A 27932-nucleotide genomic window follows, 5' to 3' on the forward strand; every position below is an offset into this window, starting at 1 on the left:
GACAGACATCACACATAGGCAGACAGGCAGGCAGAGAGAGAGAGAGAGGAGGAGGAGGAAGCAGGCTCCCCGCTGAGCAGAGAGCCCGATGTGGGACTCCATTCCAGGACCCTGGGATCATGACCTGAGCGGAAGGCAGAGGCTTTAACCCACTGAGCCACCCAGGCGCCCCGAAATCAGGTGGTTTTAAAAGGGGTGAGAGGGGTGTGACTGGATGGGTCAGTTGGTTTGAGCATTAAGACTCTTGGTTTCCGCTCAGGTCACGATTTCAGGGTTGTGAGATCTGAGCCCTGCCCACCAGGCTCTACGCTCAGCAGAGTCTGCTTGAGATTTTCTCTCTCTCTCTAAATAAATCTTAAAAAAAAAAAAAAAGAAGTGAGAGTGCATGCTTGCATACAGGCGAAAGGAAAGAACTGAATTAGTGGAAATAGATGTGCAATGTGGATGCATTTTAAAAACTAAATATAATACATGTAACAAACTTAGAACATCATTTGGCACATAAGGGTAACAAATCTAGGGGTCATAATTATCATTATTACTGAGAGATGACTATAAAATCTTATGGAAAATTAAAGTTCTAACATAGCCACCTTTATACTTGAACAAGAGGAGACCAAATTACCCTCATTTTCAATTGAGTATTAGTAAAATAGAGTACCTTTCTTAATTCATAACAGAAATTAAAGTGTTTTATATAAAGAAAGGGATAAAATATATTCTGTTGACTCTGATCTGAGGTGTTGGCCTATACGTTTTTTTGAGTATTGGACATGCTTGAATAAGAGTATTTAATAATGCTATTTTTCTGCTTTAATAATTAAAGTACCCATTTTTTTTTATGATTTCTTAGAAACAACAGATGGCTCAGATGGCCACTGAAAAACAGCTGAAAGTCTGAGTGCAATTGAAAACCTCTTGTTTGTTAGTTTTAAACTTTAATTCTAATCAATTCATTATGGAAATTCTTCTTCTTCTTTTTTTTAATGTTAACTAGAAAGAGAAATTTAAAATGCTGGGCACCCTGTGGGAAGCCAAAACATAGAGTGGCACCAAGGCTGGTCAGTTTCAGCTACTCATCAGTCTATTTTATTAAAGTAAAATACCAAAACATATTAAATCTGAATTGCTCATACATGTGAGATACCTGTGCACTTCCTCCCCCTTCTGTACAAATGACCCTTACTTAGAAAATAATCATAATGATATTTTGTAAATTGCCTTAAAATAGGCCTCACTTTTGTAGAAAGCCTGTTTTTAATTTTTTTTTTTCCCCTTTGGTAAGTGATTATATTTGTCTAAGAAGTCAGGTAGGTCTGCAGCAAATAAAATAAAAGTTCTTTTTATTTTTTTTCTCCGCCACAGTTGGTTGCCCATTACCCTGCGAATGTGCCACTGCTTGGACAGTGACCCTATCAGCATCCACTGGAGCTTCCTCGGGGACCAGCTGCTGGGCTTCCCAATCACTACGAGGCTTGTTATTCTGCTGCTGCGTATCAGTCTGGGCCTTTTGTAATGTGGACCTGCTGTCCACAAGGTAACAAACCAAGGGCCGTCACAAACGCACACTAGGGTTGGCAAATTAAAATTTAATTCTGGTCTTAGACATGGACAAGTTATTTTTAAACCTAAGCGACCCATGCTGCACAACAAACACCAGGTTCTAGCTTTTCCTCTACCCTTGCGGTTAAAAGCTACGTGTGGCTGAGATTTAAAGGTGGCAAGGGCTAGAAGATCAAATCTGTGGAATTCTCAGTCAGATGAATTTTACCACTTACTGTAACAAATGCAAAAGAGGGCACAGAGGAAAGAGTAGGTACATGAATAACAGGCATTCCTGGAGTTTCAAAACACTGATTTAGAAATGACCCTAGATGGTGTGAAGCCACTGCCATCAGCTCAGGCTCCCAACAGTGTCCCTGCCACACCTCCAGCACTGACATTCCCCTACTATCCTCTTCTTCCTTCTCTGGGAGATTTACTACAAAATCATACCCGCCTTCCCCTACTCCCAGCTCAGGTGAAGCCTAAAACCATGGAGACGTTGCTTCAGGGGTAATAAGCCTGGAAGAATTATCCCCATCTGTCCATAGAGAAAAGGGAAGTTCTGTTCCTTGTGTAATAAATCAGGTGAGAAATGGGTTGTAGAGGCTTTTATGAGTTTGTATGCAGACTTATAAACCAATATCCGAACAGACTTTGTGATGGGACCAAGTTTCTCAGCATCAACACTATTGACATTATAGACTGGAGAGTTCTTCGCTGAGGGGGGCTGTCCTGTGCTTTGGGGGGAGCTTAGCAGTCCCCTTAGCCTCTAGTCTCTACATGCCAGAAACATTCCTCCCAGAGCTGTGACAACCAAAAATGTCTCCAGGCATGGTCAAACGTCTTGATGTGGGAGAATGGCCGGGAGGGCCAGGGGGTGAAATACATAATTAAGAATATTTATGTCTAAAGAATTGCCTTTAGAGGAGAGCATGCATACAGAAAAGTCACCCAAGCATTCTAGTTGAAAGGCAATTTGATAGGCAGAATTTTAACAATCTAATTTTGGGTTAGGGAAGAAAAAGATGTACAGAGATTAATCCTGGAGCTAGAAGACACTAAGACTTAGAAGACTAGAGAACAAGCCTTGGAATCAGAGATCTAGATTATTCTGCTAGCAATGTGATCTTACTGAAAGTTTGTATCCTTTGGTGTTTTTACCCATAATGTGAGGATAATTAATAGTATCTATCTATCCTTGACATGCCTCAGGGCCCTTACTCATGCTGGTCCCTGTGCCTGGAATGGTGTGACTGCATCCTTCTCATGCTTTAAGTCTCAGTTTAAATAATCCCTCCTCAGAAAGGCCTTTCTGTTTGCTCTGCCTACAGTCAAGCTCTTTTGTGATTATAGGTCATAGCACCGCTGGTCATATTCACCATATTTTATAACTTTTTGTGTCTCCCTCCACCCTACTATTTTATAAAGTTCCCTAGGTCTATGTTTGTCTACTCCATACTATGTCCTGAACACCCAGCATGGGGGCAGGCCAATAGATCAGGCTGAACAAATATTGCTGGAGGAATGAAGGAAGGAATGAACAAAGATTTTAGGATAATGTCATCACCATCACCATTACCATGATCAAGGATTTGTGCCAAATTGACTTAATGAATTTCCTGTTTTACAAAAATATGCACTTCATTTTTTTTTAAATGTTAAGGTCAAACTGTCAAAATTAGTAATAGACATAAAACAATGACAGCAGACTGATTAGCAGGCTGATTAGCAATAACGGTTGTATAGAGCCTAAGATTTATAAGATTGCACAGAGCGAGGCCGCCACATCCTGGGATATGTTCACACCACATATGACTGGGAAGATCTCACTCCAGAAGAAGAGGCTCAGGCAGTGACCTGACTTCGCTTTAATACAAAGGAAATAATTCTAAGGTCATTTTCAGAGATAGAAGAGTAAGGCAGGAACACAGTCACAATATCTTCGGGACCATGCTATTAGAACATTCTCGCTAAGGAGAAAGTACATTTTTTTTTAAACCCATTATTTTTCACACTCTGTTAAGGAGAAAGAGTGTCCAGTTGAAAATAAGATAACAAGTACTGGAGACAAAAAACCTGAACTTCCAGGTGGCCAAAGGATCCTAAGAGCTATTTAATTTTACCCAGCTACTTAAAATGATAGCCAAGTTTTTACTGTGGTATTTTTTAAAATCCTAAATAATAACAGGAGAGGAGCATGTGTAGACCTGAATGGGATTGTGACAGATTCAGCAAGCTGCTGACAAATGAGCTAGATGCTGTTCCCCAAGACAATATACCAAAATGGATCATTAAAAAGGATAGTGTGGGAAGAAGGTGGCATCAAGGGAAGCCAGTAAGGGTTCACACTAACCTCAGACTGGGGAGCCAACAGACACTGTGTATCTGGGCTTTGGCAAGGAGGCTCTGAGGAGTCTCGTGATTTTTTTTAAAGATGGAGAAGCACGGGCTAACTGATCATTTATTTAAGACAGAGATCTCTGTGGCTGAAGAATTGCATGGAACATGACTATGTTGGTCTGAAAGCATATTTCTAGTAACGAGCTAAAGAATTTGTCTTTAGCACTGTCCCATGCAACATTCCTAGCAGTTTTAATGAAAATTTTCCAGAGCAGAAGTTGTGATTTTTTCTTTCTCATGAGCCAGAGAAGAAATGTTTTAGGCTTTGTGGGTGACATAAAGTCTCCATGGCATCTTTTTCCTTAAAGAAAAGACTTTTTCAAAAGGTTACAACTAGTCTTACCCAGAGGGCTATACAAAAACCGGTGGCAAGTCACATTTCCGTGTGGGCTGTTTGCCAATTCCTGTTCTGTAGCTTATCAGCTCGAGGATGACACAGAGAGAGTAAACATATTGCTTCATAGAATCAGGATCCACGAAGATACCACGAACCCCGTGGCATGTGAGAACAGGAAGGGGCTTGAAACCTAGAGATCACCTAGTCCAAGAAATCCCTCATCTATTACTGGGACAAGCTGGGATGGCCTTGGATTCTTACTTGGCAGAAATACATAAAAATAAATGCATCGTTTTATATTTGAAATCCCAAACTCCTAATTACATGGGTAGGGGACAGGCAATTATGGCTTCACAGCTGAACCACGGAAGAAAGGCATTTTAGCCGAGTCAGCCACATATGGGTCAAGGGTAGGGTGTGATTCCAAATTCCACAATCCAGAATATGATAACTCCGCTCAGCTTCTTGCCCTGGAGTGTGACATCAAGAGTCACTGCTAGACTGTGTGAGGAAGGCTGCGGAAACTGGAGCTGTTTCAAGTGGAGGATGCATGGAACAGGATTTTAGAAATTACAGAGCACAGTAAAGCTACGCAAGCAAGGAATGAGCTGGTTTGTCGTTTGGAAGCCTGCACTGGCTAGCCAGGCTTTAGTGGGGGAAGAAGTCTTGGAGGCAGCTGTTCTCAGTTCTTAGAGCTGCTGGGACTTTGGGATGGAATGTGCATGTATGTGTTTCCCCCTTTAGGTCATAAAGCATGAAAGATTTTGTCTGTAGAAGGCATGATACATTTTCCCTAGTGCAGCAACCCAACATCTCAAGGAAAAAGGCAGCTTGGGAAGGGCCGCCCTTTCACTACTATCAGACGAATGTGCTCCCAGATGGAAACGGAGGACTCCAGCCCCACACTGGTCTTATTTACTTTTCCATCCCTCGTCTCCTCCCAGTCCAATTTTGCCCTTCCTAGACGTAACACAGACTAATGCCACTCCTTTTTTAATATATAAAACTCTTGAAATATTTAAAGATATATACTCTCTAAATCATTGCTGCTTCTGGAAAGAGATCACTAATTCCTTCTACAGCTCATTAAATTTCACATACGCCATAGTTTCCAAACCATTGAGAACAATTTAGAGTTTAAAAAATTCTTTTTATGAGCACGGTTCCATTTGCTCCTTTGGAAACAGAGAAAGTATCATATTCTCTCTGTCTCTCTGTCTGCTCTCTCTCTCTCCCTCCCTCTCTGGGCAAACCATCTGAACTAGGTCCAGGAAATTTGCATAACGTATCTAAGACAGACAGCTAGAAAGTGGAAAGCCCAGGATTATACCAAGCCTTTTGAGTTCTAAGCCCGTGCGTTTCCTGATTCTTTGTTAAAGGCTGTATAATTAGAAGGGTCTCCATGTGGCATGTGTTTGCAATATAGTTACAGTATTTTTAGCAGCAGTCCCTCAGAGTAAATCTGATAAATTCTCATGAATAGAAATAATATAAGGAAGCGGGGGGTGGGGATGCAAAATGACAGATACAGGAATCCTTTCTCTAGGCTGAAATTTTTGGGTCCTTTTACCTAAACGCCGTGATTCTATTTCAACCCACCATGAAATTCTTAGAGCAACTCCTTTAGCAGTAATAACATTTTCCAAAAAAACATAACTGCAAAGTATCAAGTTAGTACTGTTCTGGGGCCCTTTTCACAGACCTGTATTTGAAGCCGGTATTGTGGGTGAGCAGCTGTCCTTTCCACATGTTTCCATCGTTGAAGTTAAAGTCATAGTAGGAACTTCATTACTACCTGAGAACACACAAATCAGAATATGGTATAGAGACAAATATGCAAATGACAAGCAAAGAACATACGTTTGTAAAGGCACATAAATCAAAGGCACTACCACTCCAATGTAGCTGTGCTTCTGAAGTCTTCTTTAGTAAGTTGGTTTGGAACTCTGAACACAGTTTTGTGTATGGAAACAATTTTATAAATAGAGAATAGGTTCACAGGCCAATCCACTATAAGCTTCTTATATCTTTATTAATAATAATGTAGACCCTAACCACTATGTGTAACAATGTTTTGACGGCCAAGTGCATTCACGGATCAGACCTGGGATGCCAGGAGCACACTTCCCCCAAAGCAGTTGGTGTTCCTTGAGCTTCAACCCACTGGTCAGTCCCTATAGCAGGTTGAGACTTGCCCATCACGGCAGTTCTAACAGTGAAGTTGGGGGTTTAGAGAGCAGGGTTTATAAATATAAGAATCTTTTGTCAGATCCTACTCAGGATCTTTCTTTTCTTCTTTAGTTCCCAAAGATCCACCTGCTTGCTCATGTACCACCTTCTTCCCTGGCCAGAATGGAACAGAAGATAGTAACCTTCCTATCTGGTGAGAAAACTTAATAAAAACATTTCATTGCTTTTCTTAGTAACAAATTGAAAGTAAAGAGGTTCGTACCTCTCAAACCAATGTTGCAAACAAAGTCATCAAGGAAAGTCCATAAGTTGGAGGGACAGGAGTAAGTTCATTTTTATATACAAAGTGGTAGGAAATATTCACGTGCATATGAGAGCAATACCACACCAAGGCTACCCCGATTCTTTGATGAGATGAGGGCAGAAGTGGCAAAAGGGAGAGCTAGAGTTAGGACGTGTGATTGGGAGAAGGACCAGGCAACAGGATTAGGTTGTCTGCCTCAATAGGGAAGCCACACATTTGCCGCCATCACTCCTTGCCCCCTCATTGGGCCAAACTTGGGGGAAAGGGTGGGTACATCATTTGGTGCAGGAGTGGGTTTCTGGTGGTCAGAGAGAGAGAGAGAGAAAGCAAGTGATGGGGTTTCTGAGTGTGTCCTGGTGGCCATTCCCTTACTTTATACTTTCTGATCCTTGCGAGGCCCTGATGATGCCCAGTGGAGGCCTTGCAGACCTAACAACTAGGGAATACCAAGGGGCAGAGACAGGATGATACTTGAGTGGTGGGAGGGAAGGACAGTTCATGTTATTCAGTGCATTAGGAGAGTGAAGTGAATTTTAGAAAGAAAACAAAGAATACAAGGCTTTTGGGGGAAGGGTCAAACTGAAGGAGACATAGGATTTACATACAGAAAAGGGGGGGGGGCAATCCCAGATGCAGTTTGTATCACAAATGGCCCAGAGGCCAGCAAAGGCACAGACATGGGAGCAGAGTGACCAGAGCTCCCAGACTGATGTTTAAAACCAGCCAGGGGAGATCCCAGCGAAGTTTTTGAGTCAATGAGAGACCCAAACAGAATGGTGCTTAGAATGAATGAATCGAGCAGAACAGGCTGAAGAAGAGGGAGCCACAGGGGAGGTTCCTGCAGTCTTCTGGTGAGAGGACACGGGGATGGGAAACTGGAGGGCGGCACTGAGAAGGGGGAAGGAAGGACACATGTGAGAAACCGTGATCTCCGCGTGTCAACAGAAACTGCCTCCAGCTCCCTGGGCTTTTTAACCTTGTCAAGTGGCCGCTCTTCCTCTATCGAGGGCCGGTTCCACTGGTCCCAGAGGTAGGATCTGCATTTTCCTCAGTTCCCAATGCCATTTGCAAATTATCCATCCTCCACTCTCAAAGGCGCCTGTGATGCACTGCAATTGGGCTCTGGCACTCTCAACCTCCCCTCGGGGCTCCCGTCTCCTGGCTTTCCGATGACTACCTCCTACTCCCTGAGCAACGGCAGACTTCTGCATTCTAGATGTCACTTGCTAGGCATGTTATTCTTGATAATTTCACTCAACTTTGGGAGTCAATAGCGTTCAATACTTGAAAAAATAAACTTTATGCTATTTACCAACTGACATGCTAGATGGCATTACAAATTAAATTAAAAATATTATGAAAGCAAGGGTGCTTTTCCCAGAGAACAGTATCACATTCATTCTCAGCCAATGCAACAAAAATTCTCAATCTTTGAAGAATCAGAGTTCAATTTTATTAAATGTTCTCGTAATCAAGATTTTGATAGTATTTATGAATGCGTTCTCTTATTTAACAGTTTTTTTTAATAAATATGCATATTTTTTATAAAGGTCTTGACAATTTAGGTCTAATGTTGCCCATTTTGTAAGAAAAAAGAGAGAAAATATTTTTGTATATCTAAGAAAAATATATTCATAATGGCACTGCCTTTTTATATAACACAAAAATACTTACTACTAGATTCATAAAACAATAACTATGGAACAACTTTGGATTCAGGAATCATGACGCTTCAGCTTCAGACTCACCCTGTACTGAATAACTCAATGTGATCATGCCTAGTAAATAACAAATAATTAACATTGAAGATTTTTGAGAATAGATAGTGTATGATTCACAGATAGTTTTGCAAAAGTGGAGTTTTAGAGGCTATTTATAGATAGGAGCTTTTCTTCCAAATATTTACATCTGTAAAACTCTGGAAAAAGTAACATTTAAGGGAGAAGAGGAAAGGTAGTGACAAAATATTTCGTGTAAATTCGATCTCAAGTTTAACAACTGAATCTATGGAGATAACTTTCCTATTCTGTGCTCTGATCACTTAGACTTAATAATAGCTCTGTATACCATTTAATTATCCCATAGCCTAAGAAAGATACTACCAAATGTCATCAATTTAATAATCAAGAAATGTTTGTTAAAGTGAAGAAAGAATATTGTTAATAAATCACCACTAAATAAATCATACCTCTAAAGTAAGGGCTTAAGGGGAAAGTCATTTTGTGGTTTCCATTCTCATAGGCTACAGAATCATCCAGAGAAACAAGCAGGGAAGTAGAGAACTAAGATTTGTATCCAGCAAAGCAGGAGAGGAGGAAAAAGAGTAACAAAGAAATTTAACCTGAACAACAAAAGGTAGGCATGGGGGAAGAAGAAGCCATTAGAAAAGATGATGATTAAAAATTCAAAGTAAGATGGAAAGAATAAGCCCTCACATCCCAGGATTCACAGTAAGTGTAAACAGGTGATGCTTAACCAATCAGACAACAGAAATAAATGTCGTCCAGAAATTGTGACAACACATACTGATGAACTCAGCTCCTTAATGACAGTATTCTGAGCATTTTTTCCATATCCAATTTCTTACTACCTGATGGTTTCCAAATCAAAACATTTACCATTTTCAATTCTTTAAGTATAATCAATACGATGTACTATGAGCAAACATATATGGAATAATGGTTATGAATGATACTAGATGTTCTTGGGGGAGACAGGAAAAAGGAGGAAGAGAATCCCAAAGCCATTGTCCCCCACTGACGTCGCTGGCCATGTTGGAATAGAGTCAGCACTGGTGGAACTTACTCCCTGAGATGGAGCCCACATGATGCTTCTTAAATCACGATTTTCCTATACCCACTGACAGCGGATGGCGGGAGAACCCTTCACATTCATGAGCGCTCAGTGACCGAGAACACGTTTTCTAAGGAATGAAAGGAAACACCTCCTCCATTAGTGCTCATTTGTAACTCTCCTAAGCTGTGGACCAGTCGAATCTGCCACAAGAATGGTCTTGTAGTGGGAGCAGCAATACCTGTCACAGGAGTTCTGTTTTTCAGCCGGTCCACCTCCATGGTGAAGTCGTCCTTCAGGAAAAGGAACCCAACAATGGAAAACAGGTAGACGAGGATGAGCGCCAGGACGGCGGTCAGAATGATGGAGCGGCCATTCCGCGTGACGCTCTTTATGACATTAAGCAGAGTCTCTTCTCTGTACACCAAATCAAAAAGCTACAGAAATAAAACAAGAAAAAGAAGCAGCGGTGCAAAAGCTGAATAAACATAAAAAGTGGTTACGAATACAGATGTAAGCCATTTTGGTTTATCTGTGAAAAAAATAACGACCTGACCGATACCTTAAAAACACACCAAGATGCATGTGTTGTCTACAGTTGGAGCACATTAATAAACTGTTTTTCAATAACGATAACTCTAACACAGCACATTGTGTGCATCTGTTGGTTTCATAACCAACATAATTTCAATTTTGTATGATACATAAATAGCATAGCTTCAAATTTGAATTTAGAAAAATTATAATACTGTACTTAACCAACTTAACGACTTATTCCTTATTTTTAGCTTCACTGATATTCTGCAGTTGTCTCTGCAATACGTAAGATACCTAAAGTGAAAATGCTGAATTATGTCTACCTAAGTGATGAATAATTGACAGAGTCATCAGCCATTATTGTTTAATCAAGGAATTAGGAGTGAAGTTGCTAAAACAATTTTATGAACCTGCTGCAGTAGAAAAGATGGGAAATTTTAAAATATTTGAGAAATGGAAGGACCTTTCCTTACTGAAGCCGTATAGCGAGGGCAAAACCTATTACTTTAGTATGTAATTTTGGAAACAGAAATATAAGCAAAAATATGACACTTTAAAAAAATTTTTTTCACTTCCTTTACTGGGTTATTATTCATTTTGTGTTTAGTAGTAGAAAGTCTCTGCACTAGTTAAGAACCTAGGTATGTGTTTGCTCTCTGGAATCAACACCAAGAATGGTTTTATTTATTGCTATATTATTAAGTTGAAATTATACATTAATTAGCAAGTATTTGTCATATTATCAAAAGCTGGTTAAAAGCAATAAGTGAACATTCATTTAAAAAGTCACAAATATCTGTTTGGAAATGAATAGTATTTTAAAAATTGAAATAATTAAGGTTTGTCTCCTGCTATCTGTGGGCAGTGATTAGAATTTCTGAATTAATTGAAGGGATGCATTATCAGTGTCAGAGTACCTGAAGAAACACCAGGGCCTGTCCCCTGTCTTACTGAGTTACTTTTTACTCAGTTTTACTGAGTACTGAGTTACTGTCCAGTTTAATTCTAGTTTTGCAAATAAGTGCTATAAACCTATTACCTTTTTTGCTCATCCTAGGAAACTGATATTTATCAATACCATATGCAAAAAATAAAAGTTTAACTATTTTGCTATGTGCTTAGCCTTCTGAAGGGAGCAGCAACTTCTAGAAACAAAGTCAATATTTCTCAGGACAGACAAATTATTTAATGCAAATTCAACTTCCAAACTATTGACACTGCCTTATTTAACTTACTTAAGCATTTAGTTGATGTAAAAGTAGATTTTTCTTTACTTTAGCTCAACAGTGACTTAAAAAAAAAGGCCTGGAAACGGGCTTTAGGTCACTTCTCCATGGTTTCTAAAAGTTTATAGCTTTCAGGAGCCCCACTGGATTTCTGCTAAAAATGCTTATTTCTGGGCCCCATTCCATACCTAGGAATCAGAATCTTGAGGAGGCAAAAATGTGTAAGATGTTGGACAGATTGATTGTTCTTTTTGTTTATTTCTGAAAGGAAAATCTAGAGTGTGGTTTTTACTATTTTGGATAAAAGATTGGTATTTGTGGATAAAACTAGAAACACATAATCATGTATTTTTTAAAATATAAAACATATTTTTAAAAATATGTTTCAATGCCATTTTGGCATTATGTCCATTGTAATTTCCTCCTAAATCTCTAAGTGTCAAAATGGACAATATCCTTTTCACCAGCAACCCAGTGAACACAAATTAGCATCACTAATGTAAGATTAGAACAATAAAAAACAAGAGGAAAATACAACTAGGAAATAAGGTTAAGTAACATAAATTAAAAGTAACACTATTATCAATAGCTCATATGCTAATTCAAACATACCTTTATTTTCTCAGTTGCCTTTCTTTGGAAAAGATCTAATAAATCCTTTCACATGTTTTTCATATTATCTCTTTAATGAATCTTGATAGTACAAATCTATCATACTAGACCTATGCATTTTCCAGACAAGAAGGTTAGAGCACAAATACAGAGTGTTACATGTCACAGTCAGGTCAAAGTGCTGAGTGTAATGCGACTTCATATATCATGAACATGTTTTTAAAAAAATGGATTTTTTTTTTTTTTGGTGGTAAATTAGAGCAGAAAGGGAATTCAGTTGGATCCCTGGAACAGAAAAAACTACTTTTGATTGTTGAATCCTCTAACTTAACTACCTAAAAGATAATTTTGTATAAGAGCAGAAGGGACAAATCTACTCTTCCCAGGGGCTCTTTCAAGTGCTTGACAAGTAAATGGAAAATCGGCTTCTTTTCCATCTTCCTGCATGGGTTTGCTAGCCAGGTAACAGGAAAGCAGCAGCCGATGGATTTGTCCCTTGAGAGCCAAGCAGACAGGGTCAGCATAATGTTTCTACATCTTCAACTGAGGTATCGGGAATTATATTTTTGGGTAGTGGTCTCCACTGCATGTCCGTCATGGGTTGGAGATATAAATAAACGGCTCCTATGACATCATGATATTAACCTGGTAGTGCTTTAGTTTTCAAAACATTATCATGTATTTATATAGCCTCCTCTCCTAGTTTATGGCTATAGATCAGTCTATACGTAGGAGGTAAAACTGATAACCTGAAAAAAACATCTAGAAGAAACGTGAAATTCTGCTTAATGAATCAGACATGTGTAGATAAGCTTCACAGCAATGACACATTAAATCTGAAATGATTTCGAACAACTCACTGTCTTTTTGCGAGGTTGACAGTTTACCCCGCCTTTTACTTATATGCCATTCTAAAGTCACAATAATATTTGTTATAAATAAAGTACAATGATTCCAGGGCTAAGAAAATACATCCCCACTTTTTTTCTTCTACACTCTGTTGGAGAATCTCTAAATGTAGGGGAAGGAAGGATTTGGCGGAAACCAAAAAGCAGCTGCTATATGAAGCCTGGGTCAGGTGGTGGGGTCGTCAGTGACTTCTCAGGGAGGAAATAAAAGATTGCCATTGCTGATGTGGGTTCTTAGAGGAAAGGAGGAAAAATAATACTAATGCATGATTTTCTTAGGAAATCCTAAAAATTACATAATTTGTCCTAAATGTCAGGCCCTGCTTAAAAAAAAAAAAAATCAAAGGAAGAAGCATAAGAAGCAGGAGCATTGTGTTATTTTTTCCAGCAGGGATTGTCCACATGGAGAAGTACTCACCAGGAAGCTATAGAAGAATTCATGGACAAAGAGGCCCAGCATGCAAACCAGGACATACGCCACGTGGTAGAGAAAGGCCATATCCAGGATGACCGCTCGGTAGCCTCGGGTGAAGGTGCCACGATTGCCCACGAAACTTACCAGAAATACGATTTTATTACAAAGCTACAGGGAGAAAAAGATTAGATTTTACGGTCTTATTTATCTTCGAAAGTCATGTAAATATTGGTCATTGACAAAAACCTAGTATTCACCAAGTCTGTGGTTTTCTTTTATCTTTTCTTGTCTGGTAACTTTTGGCCTTGCTTACAAATCTGTGTGTATACATAATACACCCCAAAGCTGTAATGTTTGCAGTTCCAGGAAAAAAGGGGAGGATGATTAAGGGCCCCAGCTATGCAATCGAGGCAGACCTGAATTTAAACCCTCGCTCACTCACTACTGTTGCACAAGGTCATGCAGCAGTTGGCCTTGATCATTTCTTTGGAAAAATTAGAGGAAAAGGATTCTGACCCTCTTCAGAGGATTAAACAATTCATAATGTATATGAAGCACTTAGTACAATGACTCTTTAGATACTACTCATTGTATTTTCCATATCAAAAGTAATAGATGTGGGACGCCTGGGTGGCTCAGTTGGTTAAGCAGCTGCCTTCGGCTCAGGTCATGATCCCAGGGTCCTGGGATCGAGTCCCACATCAGGCTCCTTGCTCAGCAGGGAGCCTGTTTCTCCCTCTGCCTCTGCCTGCCTCTTTGTCTGCCTGTGCTCGCTTGCTCTCTCTCCCTCTGTCTCTTACAAATAAATAAATGAAATCTTTAAAAAAAAAAAGTAATAGATGTAATATCTTTATTATACTGGAAATGTAATAAAAAAAAATTTTTTCAGGAAATATCTATCTTTGATTTTTTTGACCTAGACTTTCTCTACTGAATGTTGTTGTAAACAAGTAAGCCATTAAAAGAGATTTTTTGCATTTAAATACATAAAAATACATATATACTTATGTAAGTGGGTTAAAGTAAATAAAATTCATGCATATATTTTCTTTTTTTATTTTAAGATTTTTTTTTGAGAGAGAGAGAGCCCAAGTGGGAGGGAAAAAGGGAGAGGGAAAATCTTGAGCAGACTCTGAGCTGAGCATAGAGCCTGATGTGGGGCTTGATCTCATGACCCTGAGATCACAACCTGAGCTGAAACCAAGAGTCACATGCTTAACCGAGTGAGCCACCCAGGCACCCTGCATGCATTTATTTTCTAAGCTCTATGTGTGGTAGTTATTCAATAAGCATTTTGGAGTTTTTATTACACTTGGTGCTATATATTTATAGTAACACTATTTAAAATTGCCTTTTGTGGCACAATTTTGGAATATAGAAATGTACATAGAGATTTTTTGGCAATAATAACAATGTGTGCAATGATTTCCAGGGGCACCTGGGTGGCTCAGTGGGTTAAACCTCTGCCTTTAGCTTAGGTCATGATCCCAGGGTCCTGGAATAGAGACTGGCATTGGGCTTTCTGCTCCGCAGGGAGCCTGCTTCCTCCTCTCTTTCTCTGCCTGCCTCTCTGCCTACTTGTGACTCTGTCAAATAAATAAATAAAATCTTTGTGCAATGATTTCCAAAGAACACAGTTATCAGAAACTTAGTGCCTGATATTTGGTTCTAGAGTCACTGCATTATTTATAAACTGAACAACTCATTTTGCAACTTAGTCATCATGGAAACAATTACAGATTTCAAATTTCAGTTTTTCTAAAGTGTTCCTGAGTTCTTCAAGCTATCTAGTGGCACCATATTTGTCTTTACATGTCCAAAGCTAACTTTGGGAAAACATGTTGTCTTTTGCATCAGCATTGATTTTTCATACGTGAAAAAAAAACTGCATTATGAAATGATTTTAAATAATGGGCAGAAGTGAAAATTGAGAGGTTGGAAAAACATTTCCTTCAGCTTCCTGAAGTTCAAATCAATAAATACGTGAGAAATGGGTTAACACTGCATGTTGTGAAGATAGCCAAACCAAATCAACAACACGGAAGTTCAAACCTCCTCAATTTTCCCCGTGCTAATTAATGATCCTCTCAGTAATCAGTCTTTTCCATTCTTTCATCATCTTGTGAATAATTTGAATAATGTCAGACAGAAAGTTATATTTCACTATTTAGTTTCATCATCACATATTTACGTTATTGTTTAACATAGCTACAGTATAGTGATGCCTTTGTGATTGGTAACCAAAAGTAAATTTAATATTATAAATGGTCTTCATTTCAAAAGCTCAGGAAATATATAAAAGGTGCTCAGATTAAGTGTGGTATTTGATAATAAACAACCATGAAAATAAGAAAATACAGAATGTTTAGGTGAAGTAATAGTCAGTGTTTTACCCTTTGAATTATTTTAAGGGACTATTTAAATTTAAGTTATTTGCTTTCATTCACCCACTAAATTCATCAATACAACATAGAAATAAGAAGTTCTATAAAAAATTAAGTTAAAATTTTTAACTTAGGTAAAAAATTAAAATTAAGTAAAAAATTTTAATTTTTACTTAATTAAGTAAAAAAATTAAGTAAAAGAAAATTAAGTAAAAAATTTTCAGAAGGATGGATGATATGCTCATGACAAGTTGTTCATATGTTGTTTACTGATCTCTGTTTCTCTAAACTGAATCGTAAAAAAATTATGCAGGAAAACTATTTATAGGTCCTACACATTCAGGAAAAGTAATATGTTGAGTTCAAGTTCTCAAAAAAAAAAGAATATGTTTCAGTTCTCAAGTAATGCAAAAGGAAGAACACATTTTTCCCTAAAAGGGCCTCTGCCATTTTTACATAAAAAATAAAGGTTTGCCTTCTCTATGTAGAGGTTGGTTTTTATTTTCTTTGAACCTTGATCTAGAGCTTGGTGTTGATGGATATGTCCCTGTTCTCTTGACTAAGTCTCAAACTAGAATGGAGTTGATATTGGCACTGACATCATCTATTCGTGTAGAGATCAGAAATGAGGAGATTGTCCTTTTGTTTTGAAGTGTTCACACCAAGAAAAAAAAAATAAAATCAAGAATAAATGATTTGAGAAGGAAAAAAAGTTTGAACTCTTTTTTCTGCATCATGAACTTGAAATGTATAAATTGTTTTTATAGAGCAATTCCATGAAGGTTGGGGATATTTATGGAAATAAACAAGTTACAAAAACTTATTCTCCCTTTTCATGCCCTTACTTGATGTTGTCTAACCAGTCCTTCATTTGTCAATGTCATTATGCAGGCAATCTTTGTTTCTATGGCAAGATCCTTGCGGGCAGTGATAAACGGAGAGGAGAGCGTGGGAACCGGGCAAGGTGGCTAAGAGACCAGCCCCTTCTGATTTGGTGTTGAAAAGACTCGAATCAGCCTACAAATAGCAATACAAATGACCGTAACTGGCCCACAATATTTTTATCTTTTTCCATCTATTCTTAAAATTGCACTTCATATATGTTCTGTTTTGTTGAGGATGGGGTGAATTATGTGATGGCTGTGGGGGGAAGTGGGGGGCGGGGTAGGCAAACAATCAATGTAAGCTTTTTGGGCAATCTTTTAGTTGTTTATTTTTTGATATTTCAAGTTTTTACTTAAATTTTAGTTAGTTAACACATAGTGCAATATTAGTTTCAGGAGTGGAATTTAGCGATTCATCACTTACATAACACCCAGTGCTCATCACAAGTGTCTTCCTTAATGCCCATTACCTATTTAGCCCATGCCCCTGCTCACCACCCCCAGCAGCCTTTTTTTTTTAATATTTTTTTATAAGCACATAGTGTATTATTAGCTCCAGCAGCCTTTTAAAAAGATGGTTTACTAGTAGATCTTCTGAAAACAAAAGCAAAATTAACGTTCATCTGTTAATTAATGTAAAGTGAATCAAATTCATTATTTTTAATTGGGTAAATTAATTGTACAGTATGTACAGTACAGTACTGTTTTCATATATACTTCATAATTAATTGATGTGTCTTTGCAGGACTTTTAACAGTGCAGCATAATGGAAGGACACTGGACTAGAAATTGGGTCATCGGGGTTCCAGTATTGCCTCTGCCACCCATTGCTTTGGTAAATCTTTCTTGTCTCTATAGGATTTTGCATACTTACTATGTGACTAACTTATTATGTGACTAACATAACATAATAAAAAAATAATAAAATGCCTGGAAATGAATAATCCATAAGGTGTCTCAAAGTTCTAGAATTCTATAGGATGTCCTTTAAATTTTACTCTTTTATGGGATCACAGAAATTTATAACTGCCTTTATGTTATGCTTTTTTTCCTTTTTTGGGGGGGTCTCATTTGGGTCTATGTTCTGACCAGGAATTCTATTCTGATCTTAATTGTGGCCATGGGAAAACATGAGCTATTCTCCAGGAATGAACTATAGCCAGTAACTAAGTAAATAAATAAATAAATAAATACTTTGTAGTATTCCTTGAAAAGGAAAAGTGAATTTATTGAACTACCTACTAACTACATTATTGTATTGCTATCAACATCAACCTTACTAAAATTTATGGGATTTCATTAAAAAATCTCCATTTCAGTAGTGTTACATCTTAGGCAGGATAAGGTTCTATGGTCAAAGCATAAGGCAAGATTTTCAGGCCACCATCACCCTGGAAATCTTTTAAATTGCCAACAAAACAGTATAATAAACAAGGGCGGTATAAGATATACTGTTTTTTAATAAATTCAACATTTCTAGTTTTCCCCCAGCACTGAAGCAGTTTCCTGCTACTATAACTGAATATCAGAATTAGTTAGAAGCATTCAGTGACCATATTATATGAAAAATAGGGTATGTGTGTATGTGTGTGAGAGAGAGAGAGGTGAGGGGGAAGAGAGAGAAAGAGAATGAATGTTTTGTCTCAGATTATATAATTGAATTTGTGTATGTTAAGTGAACATATGGTGGGGCTCAACCTTACAGATTAGCAGTAACATGAGCCCTCCCAGGGAGCTACCTGCAGGTAAGTAACTAAGGGCATGACACTATTTAATGTGAACACTGTGGCTTATTGCTAATAGAAAGCTATCTGCTAAACTCCACTTGCCTCTCTCTGCAAAATGGTGAGACCAAGTTTTAGCATAAGGAAACATTTCCACACTACAAATAACTTTAAGAAAGGCAAATAATTTACAAATGCCATTAAATAAATTATACATTTGTAGGCACTACCACAAAGAAAAAACATTGTACATAAGAAGTGTTTAGAAGATATTAAAAGATCTCCCACAGGTATTTACTGCATTATTTATTATGAAAAATATCTAAAAATCTAAACAATAAAAATTAATGGTTAAACAGATCATAAAGTATCCACGTGACTAGGAATATTATCATTGTTAGTGATATAGAAATACTAAGTGATCTAAAGTTTATAAAGAGGGGTGTTTGTATTTGCCAAAATAATATGTTAATTTCCATTGCAATGGAGACGGTGAGAAGAAAACTGTACTGGGTTTTAAGATATGCTTTAAATAGAGAAAAACATCTGAATTTTTGAAACATCTCAAATACCGAGATACCCTTGTGACAAACAAGACGGAGAAATTAGTTGCAGTCCAAACAAAACTTTGATTTTTAGAAATGAGTGAAGATGACATAAATGAGGCATCATAATAAACAGAAACTGCTAATACTAAATGCTCGGAACACAGATTGAGCTTTTTCCTTCCACTTGATTCCTTTTCCAGAAAAGCAACTTTCTAACATTACAAAAGACACTGAGTCCAGAAACAAATAACTCTCTGTGAACTGAAATATAAGTCCTTTTCTGATTATGATACCAATGTTTCACAATTAAGTAGTACTTCACGGATTAGGCGTTGGAGAAATGGTAGCCTTCGTTGCTATTCTATCATCACTGCCATTGCTCTGCTCTAAACCTTCATACTGATCCTCTCAACCCATCTTCTCAACAACTGTGAGTGCAGACGAGGCTTTAACATCTTCATTTCACTGATGAGAAAAATGAAACTCAGAGGCTCCATTTGCCTGTGGTCTAGAATTTGGATTTTCTTCAGGCTTAACCGTCAGGTAGATATTTTTTTTTGTTTGTTTTTCCTGCTTCTGATACCTACAATTTTAGCACCTATGGCTTTACCTGTCACACAATGCAAACATTTAAGTATAAATTGATAAATATATTAAATCCTAAGTTACAAAAAGTGACTGATCTATGTTTTCATTTCACTTTTTCCTTGCCCTCCCTGGGAAATGGTAAGTCACAGACAGTTTTGTAATAAGCTTGGAGTTGAGAGTGAGGGAGTGAGGAAGGCAGGATTTTACGTACGGACATGACAGCTTCTGCCCTCAAGAAACTTAAGAATCCTACATTTGATACTTGACAGAATTCTTTAGTGATAGACCTCTTTGCATGTATAGTACACTTCCCTTTATTAACAGTGATTTGGTTGTGTGAATGTTCTAGTTAACTGGGAGTTGTCATTTATATTATGTCAAACTTTCAAAGAAGTATAATATAATAGTGGTCAGAAACACAGACTTGGTTATTCTAGCTCAGTTTTATAATTCTCAAAAGTTTGGCTGGCTATTTATGACAAAAGTTAAGGTAGATAATTATTTGTTAAGACATTTTATTAATCTATACAATATCAAAACTATAGACAGAAATGATCCATATCTACATTATCAAACTCACAATTACTCTATCCAGTTTGTTTGTTCCAAATTAAAGTTGATTATTTTCTTTGTCAAAATGCCCTGAACTGGCAAATTGTAATATATCATTTCGAGGGGCTGTGCAAATGGATTTTTTATGCTGTGAGAGATATGAGAGTACCCATAGATTCTTACAGTTAATAAGAAAGATACATTTCAATGTATATTTCTTCTCAAGTATAAAACTTGCCTCTTATATGAGTTGTCATTTCCTACAGTGGAACTATTCTCACCAAACCAGGCAGAGATTATTTTTTATCCTGTCCCCTAAGGGGGAAAGGAGATATAACTTCAGATGTTTTGGGTTTCCCCAATAGACATTGAAATGTTTTTCCTTATCTCTTTATATATTCTAAAATGTTCTGTATAGCAAGAACCACGCCCTCTATTTCTTGGTATTTTCTTTTTTTTTTTAAAGATTTTATTTATTTATTTGAAAGAAATCACAAGTAGATGGAGAGGCAGGCAGAGAGAGAGAGAGGGAAGTAGGCTCTCTGCTGAGCAGAGAGCCCGATGCGGGACTCGATCCCAGGACTCTGAGATCATGGCCTGAGCGGAAGGCAGCGGCTTATCCCACTGAGCCACCCAGGCGCCCCTCTTGGTATTTTCAATGTCTATCAGATAACAGAGGCCGGATAAATGCTTCTTATTTCTGGGCCAACACTATTTAGCTATTAATTCTTTTTAAAAATTTTTTTTAATTTAACTTAATTATTTTTCAGTGTCTAACTATTATTTCAACTTATCAAACTTGGGATTTCTCTCTCAAACTAATATCTTATTGAGGACCAGCTGCTGATTTGTGAATATTATTTGCTTCCTCAAATAATCTGGCTCAATATTCAATGTATTTTTTAATAATAAGCTGGACTTACCTAACTCAAGTTTTTTAATAGGGTTAGAAAAATTTAGATAAATACCTGAAGATTCCTCAGTTAACTTGGTTTCCAAAACACTGAAAGTTCAAGTTTGGTTCATATAAAGAATTTATGAATGTTTAAATGCTAGGGATTAAGTGGGAGGAAAATGGAGTTGAGAGTGAGGGAGTGAGGAAGGCAGGATTTTACCTACAGACATGACAGCTTCTGCCCTCAAGAAACTTAAGAATCCTACATTTGGTACTTGACAGAATTCTTTAGTGATAGACCTCTTTGCATGTATAGTACACTTCCCTTTATTAACAGTGATTGAAGATAACTGGTAATTTGGTTGTGTGAATGGTCTAGTTAACTGGGAGTTGTCATTTATATTATGTCAAACTTTCAAAGAAGTATAATATAATAGTGGTCACAGACTTGGTCATTCTAGCTCAGCTTTATAATTCTCAAAAGTTTGGCTGGCTATTTCATTTATTCATTTTCAATAAATATTTGCCACGTATTTTATGTACAAAGCATTATAAATGTATAAGAATACAAAGATAATTTTTCAATCATTCTTTCACTCACACATTAGCTAATTTATTAAAGAAAACCCTGTTGGATACCAAAGACATTCCAAGACACGAAATGATCAATCATTATCCTTGAGAACTGTATAATGTAGCAGGGAAAATAAGGCCTATATGCAGATACCAGAATGAAGGACACTATGTTAGAAACCCCATACAAGGTACAGACAGTGCTTTAGGGATTCAGCAGATATATTAGCAGTATTTATTTGCTGTCAGGACATTTTTTCTTTCATTAACCTGATGATTTACCCTTCTTTTACTATCCCTTTATGAATATGCCATGTAGAATGCTGTCTAGTCCCTTTAAAATTGTATCTCTTGGGTACATTATTGTTATTTGGAATAGTGCTCTGATTACTTATTCTTAAATTACCTAATTGAGGTTTTAAAATATGCTCCCTTGTTCTAATATTTTAAAAATTTAGTGAAAAAAATATTAATCTCATCTATGCCTTTCACAAGTTTAGGTGTTTTGTTCACATAAAGAGCCAAATTTCCTATTTTCTCATGTAGCAATCCTTTTTCTTTGGTCATTTTATAAAAGGTACTCACTTTTATAAAAGGTACTCAAAATTCTACTGACTATAATTTAATCTTTCTTGGGTGATTTAGAAGTCACTTTAGGATGTTCACAGTGGCTTGGAGTCATTTTTGTCAGTATCTTTGGGTACAGGATACAGAAGGCATTAAAAGTGGATTGGATTAAGTTGATTGCAGAACTGGGTCATGCCCCAAATGTCACCTTTTCAAATATATCAAAATTTTTACTTGTCATTTTTTCCTTCTCTCTCAAAATTACAAACATACAAATCAAACTCTCATTAATTTGAATTCACAATAAATAAGAATTTACTATGTATATGTGAATTAAGATATAGAGCTACATTTCTATAGTTAGTACACTTTTTCAAATAATTTACAAAAGAACAAAGCTAAATAAAATACTTACATTAGCTGCACCAAGAAGTATTAATGTAGGCCCAAGACCTATTGTATATATTGACCTGAGCATTATTGACACAAGAAATGGCCGAATACCCACAGGCTTGGAGAAGAAAAACAGCATAGATGTGCAGACAGCAACGGCTATCCAAAGAAGAACGGAGAACAACGGAGAAAGTGTACCTGTAAAATGTGGAAGAAGTTTATTTTTACTAAGAACAAAAGTAGAAAATGTTAAAATCTTTGCCACTCCACTTTATATAACATAGCAAGTCCAGCCATAAGACACTGAATTTCATAACAACCCACTCTACACACTGTATATTTAGAGGAAATGTCTCTGAACACATTACTCATTATTGCATTTCGAGAAAGTTTGTGATTATTTTCAGGATGTTTAAATACTCACTAAAATGGCTTCCATTAACTCTAAGAATTGTTCATCTTTCTCTCCTATGAGAGTTGTATGTTAAATACTTCTGCTAGATGTATCTCACTTGGGAACTTTAATTCAAAACTTATGGTTAATGAGTGTAAAATGCATAGTTAAATCATGTGAAACTAAGGGTTTTGTCACTGAACTCATACCTTGTCTTGTTCTATTGTTATAAAGTTTCTATCTTGCAGATTCTTCTAAAGAGTTCAGAATGTAAAATATCCCATCTTTAATAAAATAGACACAAGCTTTACCTGTTAAAATATACATGTGTATAAATGTATGTGATATATGTATATATGTATGAGTGTGTGTACTGGAAAGACAACTCAAGCTCTAAAAAACAAAACAAAAGTCATCAGAAAACAAAAGCTCCAAATATTTAAAAAATAAACCCAATTGTATCAAAATTTCTTTAGAAATTGACCAAAATTGAAAATTTTATGTGATGTTATTCACCATACAGTACATCGTTAGTTTTTGATGCAGAGCTACATGATTCATTGTTTACATATAACACCCAGTGGTCCATGCAATCTGTGCCCCCCCCCTCGTTAATACTCATCACCGGGCTCACCCATCCCCCCAGACTCTCCTCCTCTGAAACTCTCAGTTTGTTATCTAAAAAGCACTTTAAAAATATATCTCCCTTTTAAAATATATATATATAATTTACTGATGTTTGCACTGACTATGTAGATTCAAAGAATTCCCTGTTGAAGGTCATGTGGTGCTGTATTTGCAGAAGAAGTAAAGTAAGGGGCCACATTCCTGGGCTGATTAGATCAGCTATAGGACCTCAAACACATGCCTATTGGCTAATGAAGTCTCAGGGGAAACAACAAAATGGAGATTTTCCACCAGCTATTTCTTTTGGCCAGTTTTTATTATTTATAAAATTCACTTCTGCATGCAAAACACCACATGTGCTTTGGTGTGTAGAGTCTCTGTATTATCAGTGAAGCCCTGAGATTATCTGAATTCCTTCACTGAATTCTGTGTAAGCCTTCAGTTCATAGTGAGTGCTAACAGATCAAAAGTAGGTAGGAAAAGCCTGTCAGACATTAAAAAACAAAACAAGTCAGGTAGCAAAGAGCATTAGCTTAGACAGGTTTATTTTTGCAATGTTTGTCCTCATCACGTTGTCCCAAGCAAAGAGTGATGAAGGATGGTTGGGAAGAGAGATCTAATCTAACCCCTTCACCAAATTAATTAATTAATTAATTATCTATCTATCTATTCATTCATTCATTCATTCATTCATTTGCAAGAGAGATTCTGCCCATGAGCCTGTGGGGGTGGGGCAGAGGGAGAGGGACAAGCCGACTTTCCAGTCAGTCGGGAGCTGATGCAGGGGCTCGATTCCAGGACCTGAGCTGAAATAAGATGCTTAACCAACTGAGGCACCTAGGTGTCCCACCCCTTCACCAAATTTATGATCTGATAAGATGACTTTGGAGGTAGGGAAGGAAAAGGGGTACATTTCTCTGGACGTTATCTTAACTCCCATCCTCTGGCAATGCTAACAAAATGGGTGCCCAACTCATGTTTATTATAATTTGGTTTAAAAGCACTTTGTGTCTACCGAAACAGCCTGACCACCAACTACCCTGATTTCACAAATCTCAAAGAGCCATGGAGAGAATGAGATCTTCAACTTTCTCTCATGCTTTTTTGGATGACATCAGAATGGAAGCTTTGGATGAGTGAAGATCATCTCTGGGGCTATCCTGGTACGTGGCATGTAGCAACAAGTAACTATTTCTTGATTAAATGAATAAGCAAAAACATAATCTGTGAGCTCATTTTGAGTAAGTAACTAAGTCTCCAGTTACAAATTTGCCAAGTTGTGGAGCTTTACTCTTAAGTTTACTAAAACTTCCAACATCTATGCACATTTAATGACTTTTAGTGAGTCATTGGACTCTTCAGTATAACTCATAAGCAGTGTCTTGGCATGACGTCCTTATTTTAAAAGTCCTAGCATTGACAGTGAGAGTTACACTCTTCATTATTATTCATGCCTGATAACTAACCACATCATGACTATTTTTCCTCGGCAATATCTGTCTTGCCAAGATTTCCTCCTGATTAAACAAGAAATTATAACCATGCATTTAAAACTGGGCATTTGATCCCTTTGTAGACAGAACTCAAAGATCATCTAATGTTGCACCTTGTACACAGTTTAATACTAAATATGTATTTGTGAAATCAATAAACTTAAAAGTTATTTAAAGTGGCTATTGACAATATTGCCAATTATCAATAATTTGTAATCATGTTCTGTTAGAATGGTCACATTAGTTTTTAGCTGAAGACTTAATGCAAAAAAAATACTAAATTGAAAACTCTGACAAACTCTAGAGAAGACTGTATGGATTGTTAAAGCCGGTTTCACCCACTAAGGGTAGGAGAGGAGACTCTCCTTAACACTATATTTGTATCAATTTTCTATAATAAGCATTGTTACTTTAATAATGGAAAAATCTTCTAGAATTCACTCTGTATATTTTCAAGTCTTATAAAGTATGAAGTTTGTCCTTTATGGAAGAAAATTTAAACAGCCAATTTGGAGACCTCAGTTCAAGCCACGTATTGGAACTCTCCTATCTGCCTCACATGACTTCTGTACAGCTCACTGTACAGAACATGCTGCTTCTTACCTCCAGTCCCTCTCCATTTCTCTGCCTCCCACATAAACTCACAAGTCTTCCCTCTTTCCCCCATCTCAATCCAGCTAAAGAGGATATCTATCCATAAATCCATGGGTGCTCTTTACTATTGAGCCTATGCATTTCTTCATCCCTGAATTAGATCATGAGCTCCTTAAGACAGGACATCTTTATCAACTTCTGCATCTCTAGGGCCTACTACAGTGCCTGGCATATAGCCACATTTCATCAACGGTTGTTATTCAGTCAAATGAATTAAAATCACCTTGAGGAACTTAACTTTCTTTAACACAAAGCATTTGAGGGGGGGAAAAAAAAAGAAAAGAACTGCCCTCTAAATTTGAATGTAATTAAAAAAAAAAGTCATATGCTATCTGGAAGTAAGAAATTCACATGGCAGCAGTTTCTCCACTGTCTGCCTTTGCCAAACTGGAAAGGGACAGTTGGCATGGCCAACGTTCAACTTCTGAATGGACATCTGGGATGTTCTCTAGCACCAACAGCCGCTGCCTCAGCCCACACCAGCAACACCTCATTCCTCCACTTTGGGTACAAGTTTCCTTTTTAGAGAAGCATATGTTAAATAAATAAACCAATCAAACAAACCAAAACCTATAGCCACAAATAAGCCCTGCATTCCTGAATAAATCCACACTGAGCTCACCCCCTTAGGAAACCTGGCATCGGAGGCTTGTGATTCCTAGTGGAAGTGACCTCTCAGAATCAATCGATATGATTGGGAAAGGCCAAGGGAAAAAATGGCTTCCCCTCCAAAAATGTAAAGAGGAAATGAGGAGAGATGAAGCCAGAAATATTTAGAATGGCCTAAAAAGTGGTATTTGTAAACTTCTTTTCATTACTATCTCTAACTATGAGTTCTCTAAAGCCCAGTTACCATGTTGAATTGTGTGGGATAAAGGAGAGGTGACCTGGAACTGCCCTCAAGTGTCCATAGCCTCGGGCTGAGATGTCCTCCATTTCCCAAAGGTCAGCAGTGCCCTTCTGGGTGCACTAGGCCTTTCAGTTGCCCGAAGGGGCTTTCCTCGGCGCCTCCCTACCATTCAGGCTCTTTGGAGAAGGTGGATCGAAGCTAGTCCAGTTGTCTTTCCAGCCTAAGCAGAAGCCAGACGTTGCTGTCAGTTTCCCTCTATGCGACAGTGTAACTAGAAAAGGCAGTAAGGGGATTCTCACTGCACTGAATTGGGCAGGGAAGGGGAAATTCGATTGATGAAAAAGAGGGAACACTGGGAAATGTTTGAGAATCTGCCTCTGGTCCCGGAACATGCCTAAGATTGACTCCGATCAGGGTTTCAGTCTCCTGGTTAGCACCATAGCTCACCCTGCAAAGCCTCGTTTCCCATCACCTCAGACTGCAAACCAGGCTAGGGATGTCTATGGGAAAGCTGCATTTAATTAAAGGAAAAAAAAGTATTTCTTTGTTTCAACGTTTGAAGATGTTTGTTGTTCTTGTTCTCCCTTGTTCCTGAATCCTATTCTGATTCTCAACCACATTTATTAGCATTACCCTAAGGTGTTATGAATAAAAAACTTGCTGTAGAGCTGAATGAATAAAAACAACTGCTTAGTGTTCCCCTCCACCAATGAATGAATGAATGAATGAATGAATGAATGAAACTGAGCTCTTCAAAGCCCGGCCATGAAAGGGGATTATCTAAGCAGGAGTCGGGGAGGTAGTGCACTATAAGCTGATCCCCTGAGAATCACCTTCCCCCTAAGTATCTCCTTTTGATTATTCAACATCACCACTCCGGTGGAAGGGAGATAATACTCTCTCAGTTAATATTACAACCCAACAGTGAACCAGATCTAAGTCATTCCCAGCTTATCTGTGATCAGGCTGGAAAACATACTTGGAGAAAGCTTACACAGCCCACTGCCTCTGCCAACCCCCAGTCCTCACAGAGGACACAGTGACTCTCAACCAGCCTGGAGCAGGTCTGGGATAGGGGAAAGTGGCTCATTTGGACCAAAGGTCTTTTTTGTTTTTTGGCCCAGGATTTCCCAGGTGATTTCGTGATTAACATCTATTCCCAGAATCCACGGATTTTAAGGTTGGACAGAATCCTCATACTTCCTTATTTTTTCTTTTTTAACCTTTCATTTCAAAACACTTTCAGATTTACATAAGAGTGGCAGAAAAAATGCAAAATTACTATATACCCCTCACCTGGATTTCACCTTACATAACCACATTACAATAATCTATATCAAGAAAGTAATATGATACACTCTTTTTATCTTCTCTTTTTAAAAATTGAAGTAAAATTAAATGCTGTGTTATATTAGCTTCAGGTGAACAATATAATAATTCACCAATATTGTACATTGCTCCGTGTCATCAAGATAAGTGTACTTACCTTAATCACCTTGATCTATTTCACTCACCACCACCCCCACCTCCCCTCCAGCA

General features: G+C 37.6%; 1 protein-coding gene across 1 annotated transcript in view; it reads right to left on the reverse strand.

The window, feature by feature from the left end:
* Positions 1 to 27932, reverse strand: part of ITPR2 (inositol 1,4,5-trisphosphate receptor type 2) — a 502669-nt gene that overhangs the window by 64935 nt on the left and 409802 nt on the right. The window contains exons 49-52 of the mRNA XM_004776400.3: positions 22398 to 22573; positions 13271 to 13435; positions 9811 to 10006; positions 5985 to 6077 (exon numbers count right to left, since the gene is read on the reverse strand). Coding sequence (XP_004776457.1) covers positions 5985 to 6077; positions 9811 to 10006; positions 13271 to 13435; positions 22398 to 22573 — 630 coding nt within the window. The remainder of the gene's footprint in view (positions 1 to 5984; positions 6078 to 9810; positions 10007 to 13270; positions 13436 to 22397; positions 22574 to 27932) is intronic.

Source organism: Mustela putorius, unplaced genomic scaffold (assembly GCF_011764305.1).
Source record: "Mustela putorius furo isolate JIRA1106 unplaced genomic scaffold, ASM1176430v1.1 tig00537227_pilon_pilon_pilon, whole genome shotgun sequence".
NCBI classification, from domain to species: domain Eukaryota; kingdom Metazoa; phylum Chordata; class Mammalia; order Carnivora; family Mustelidae; genus Mustela; species Mustela putorius.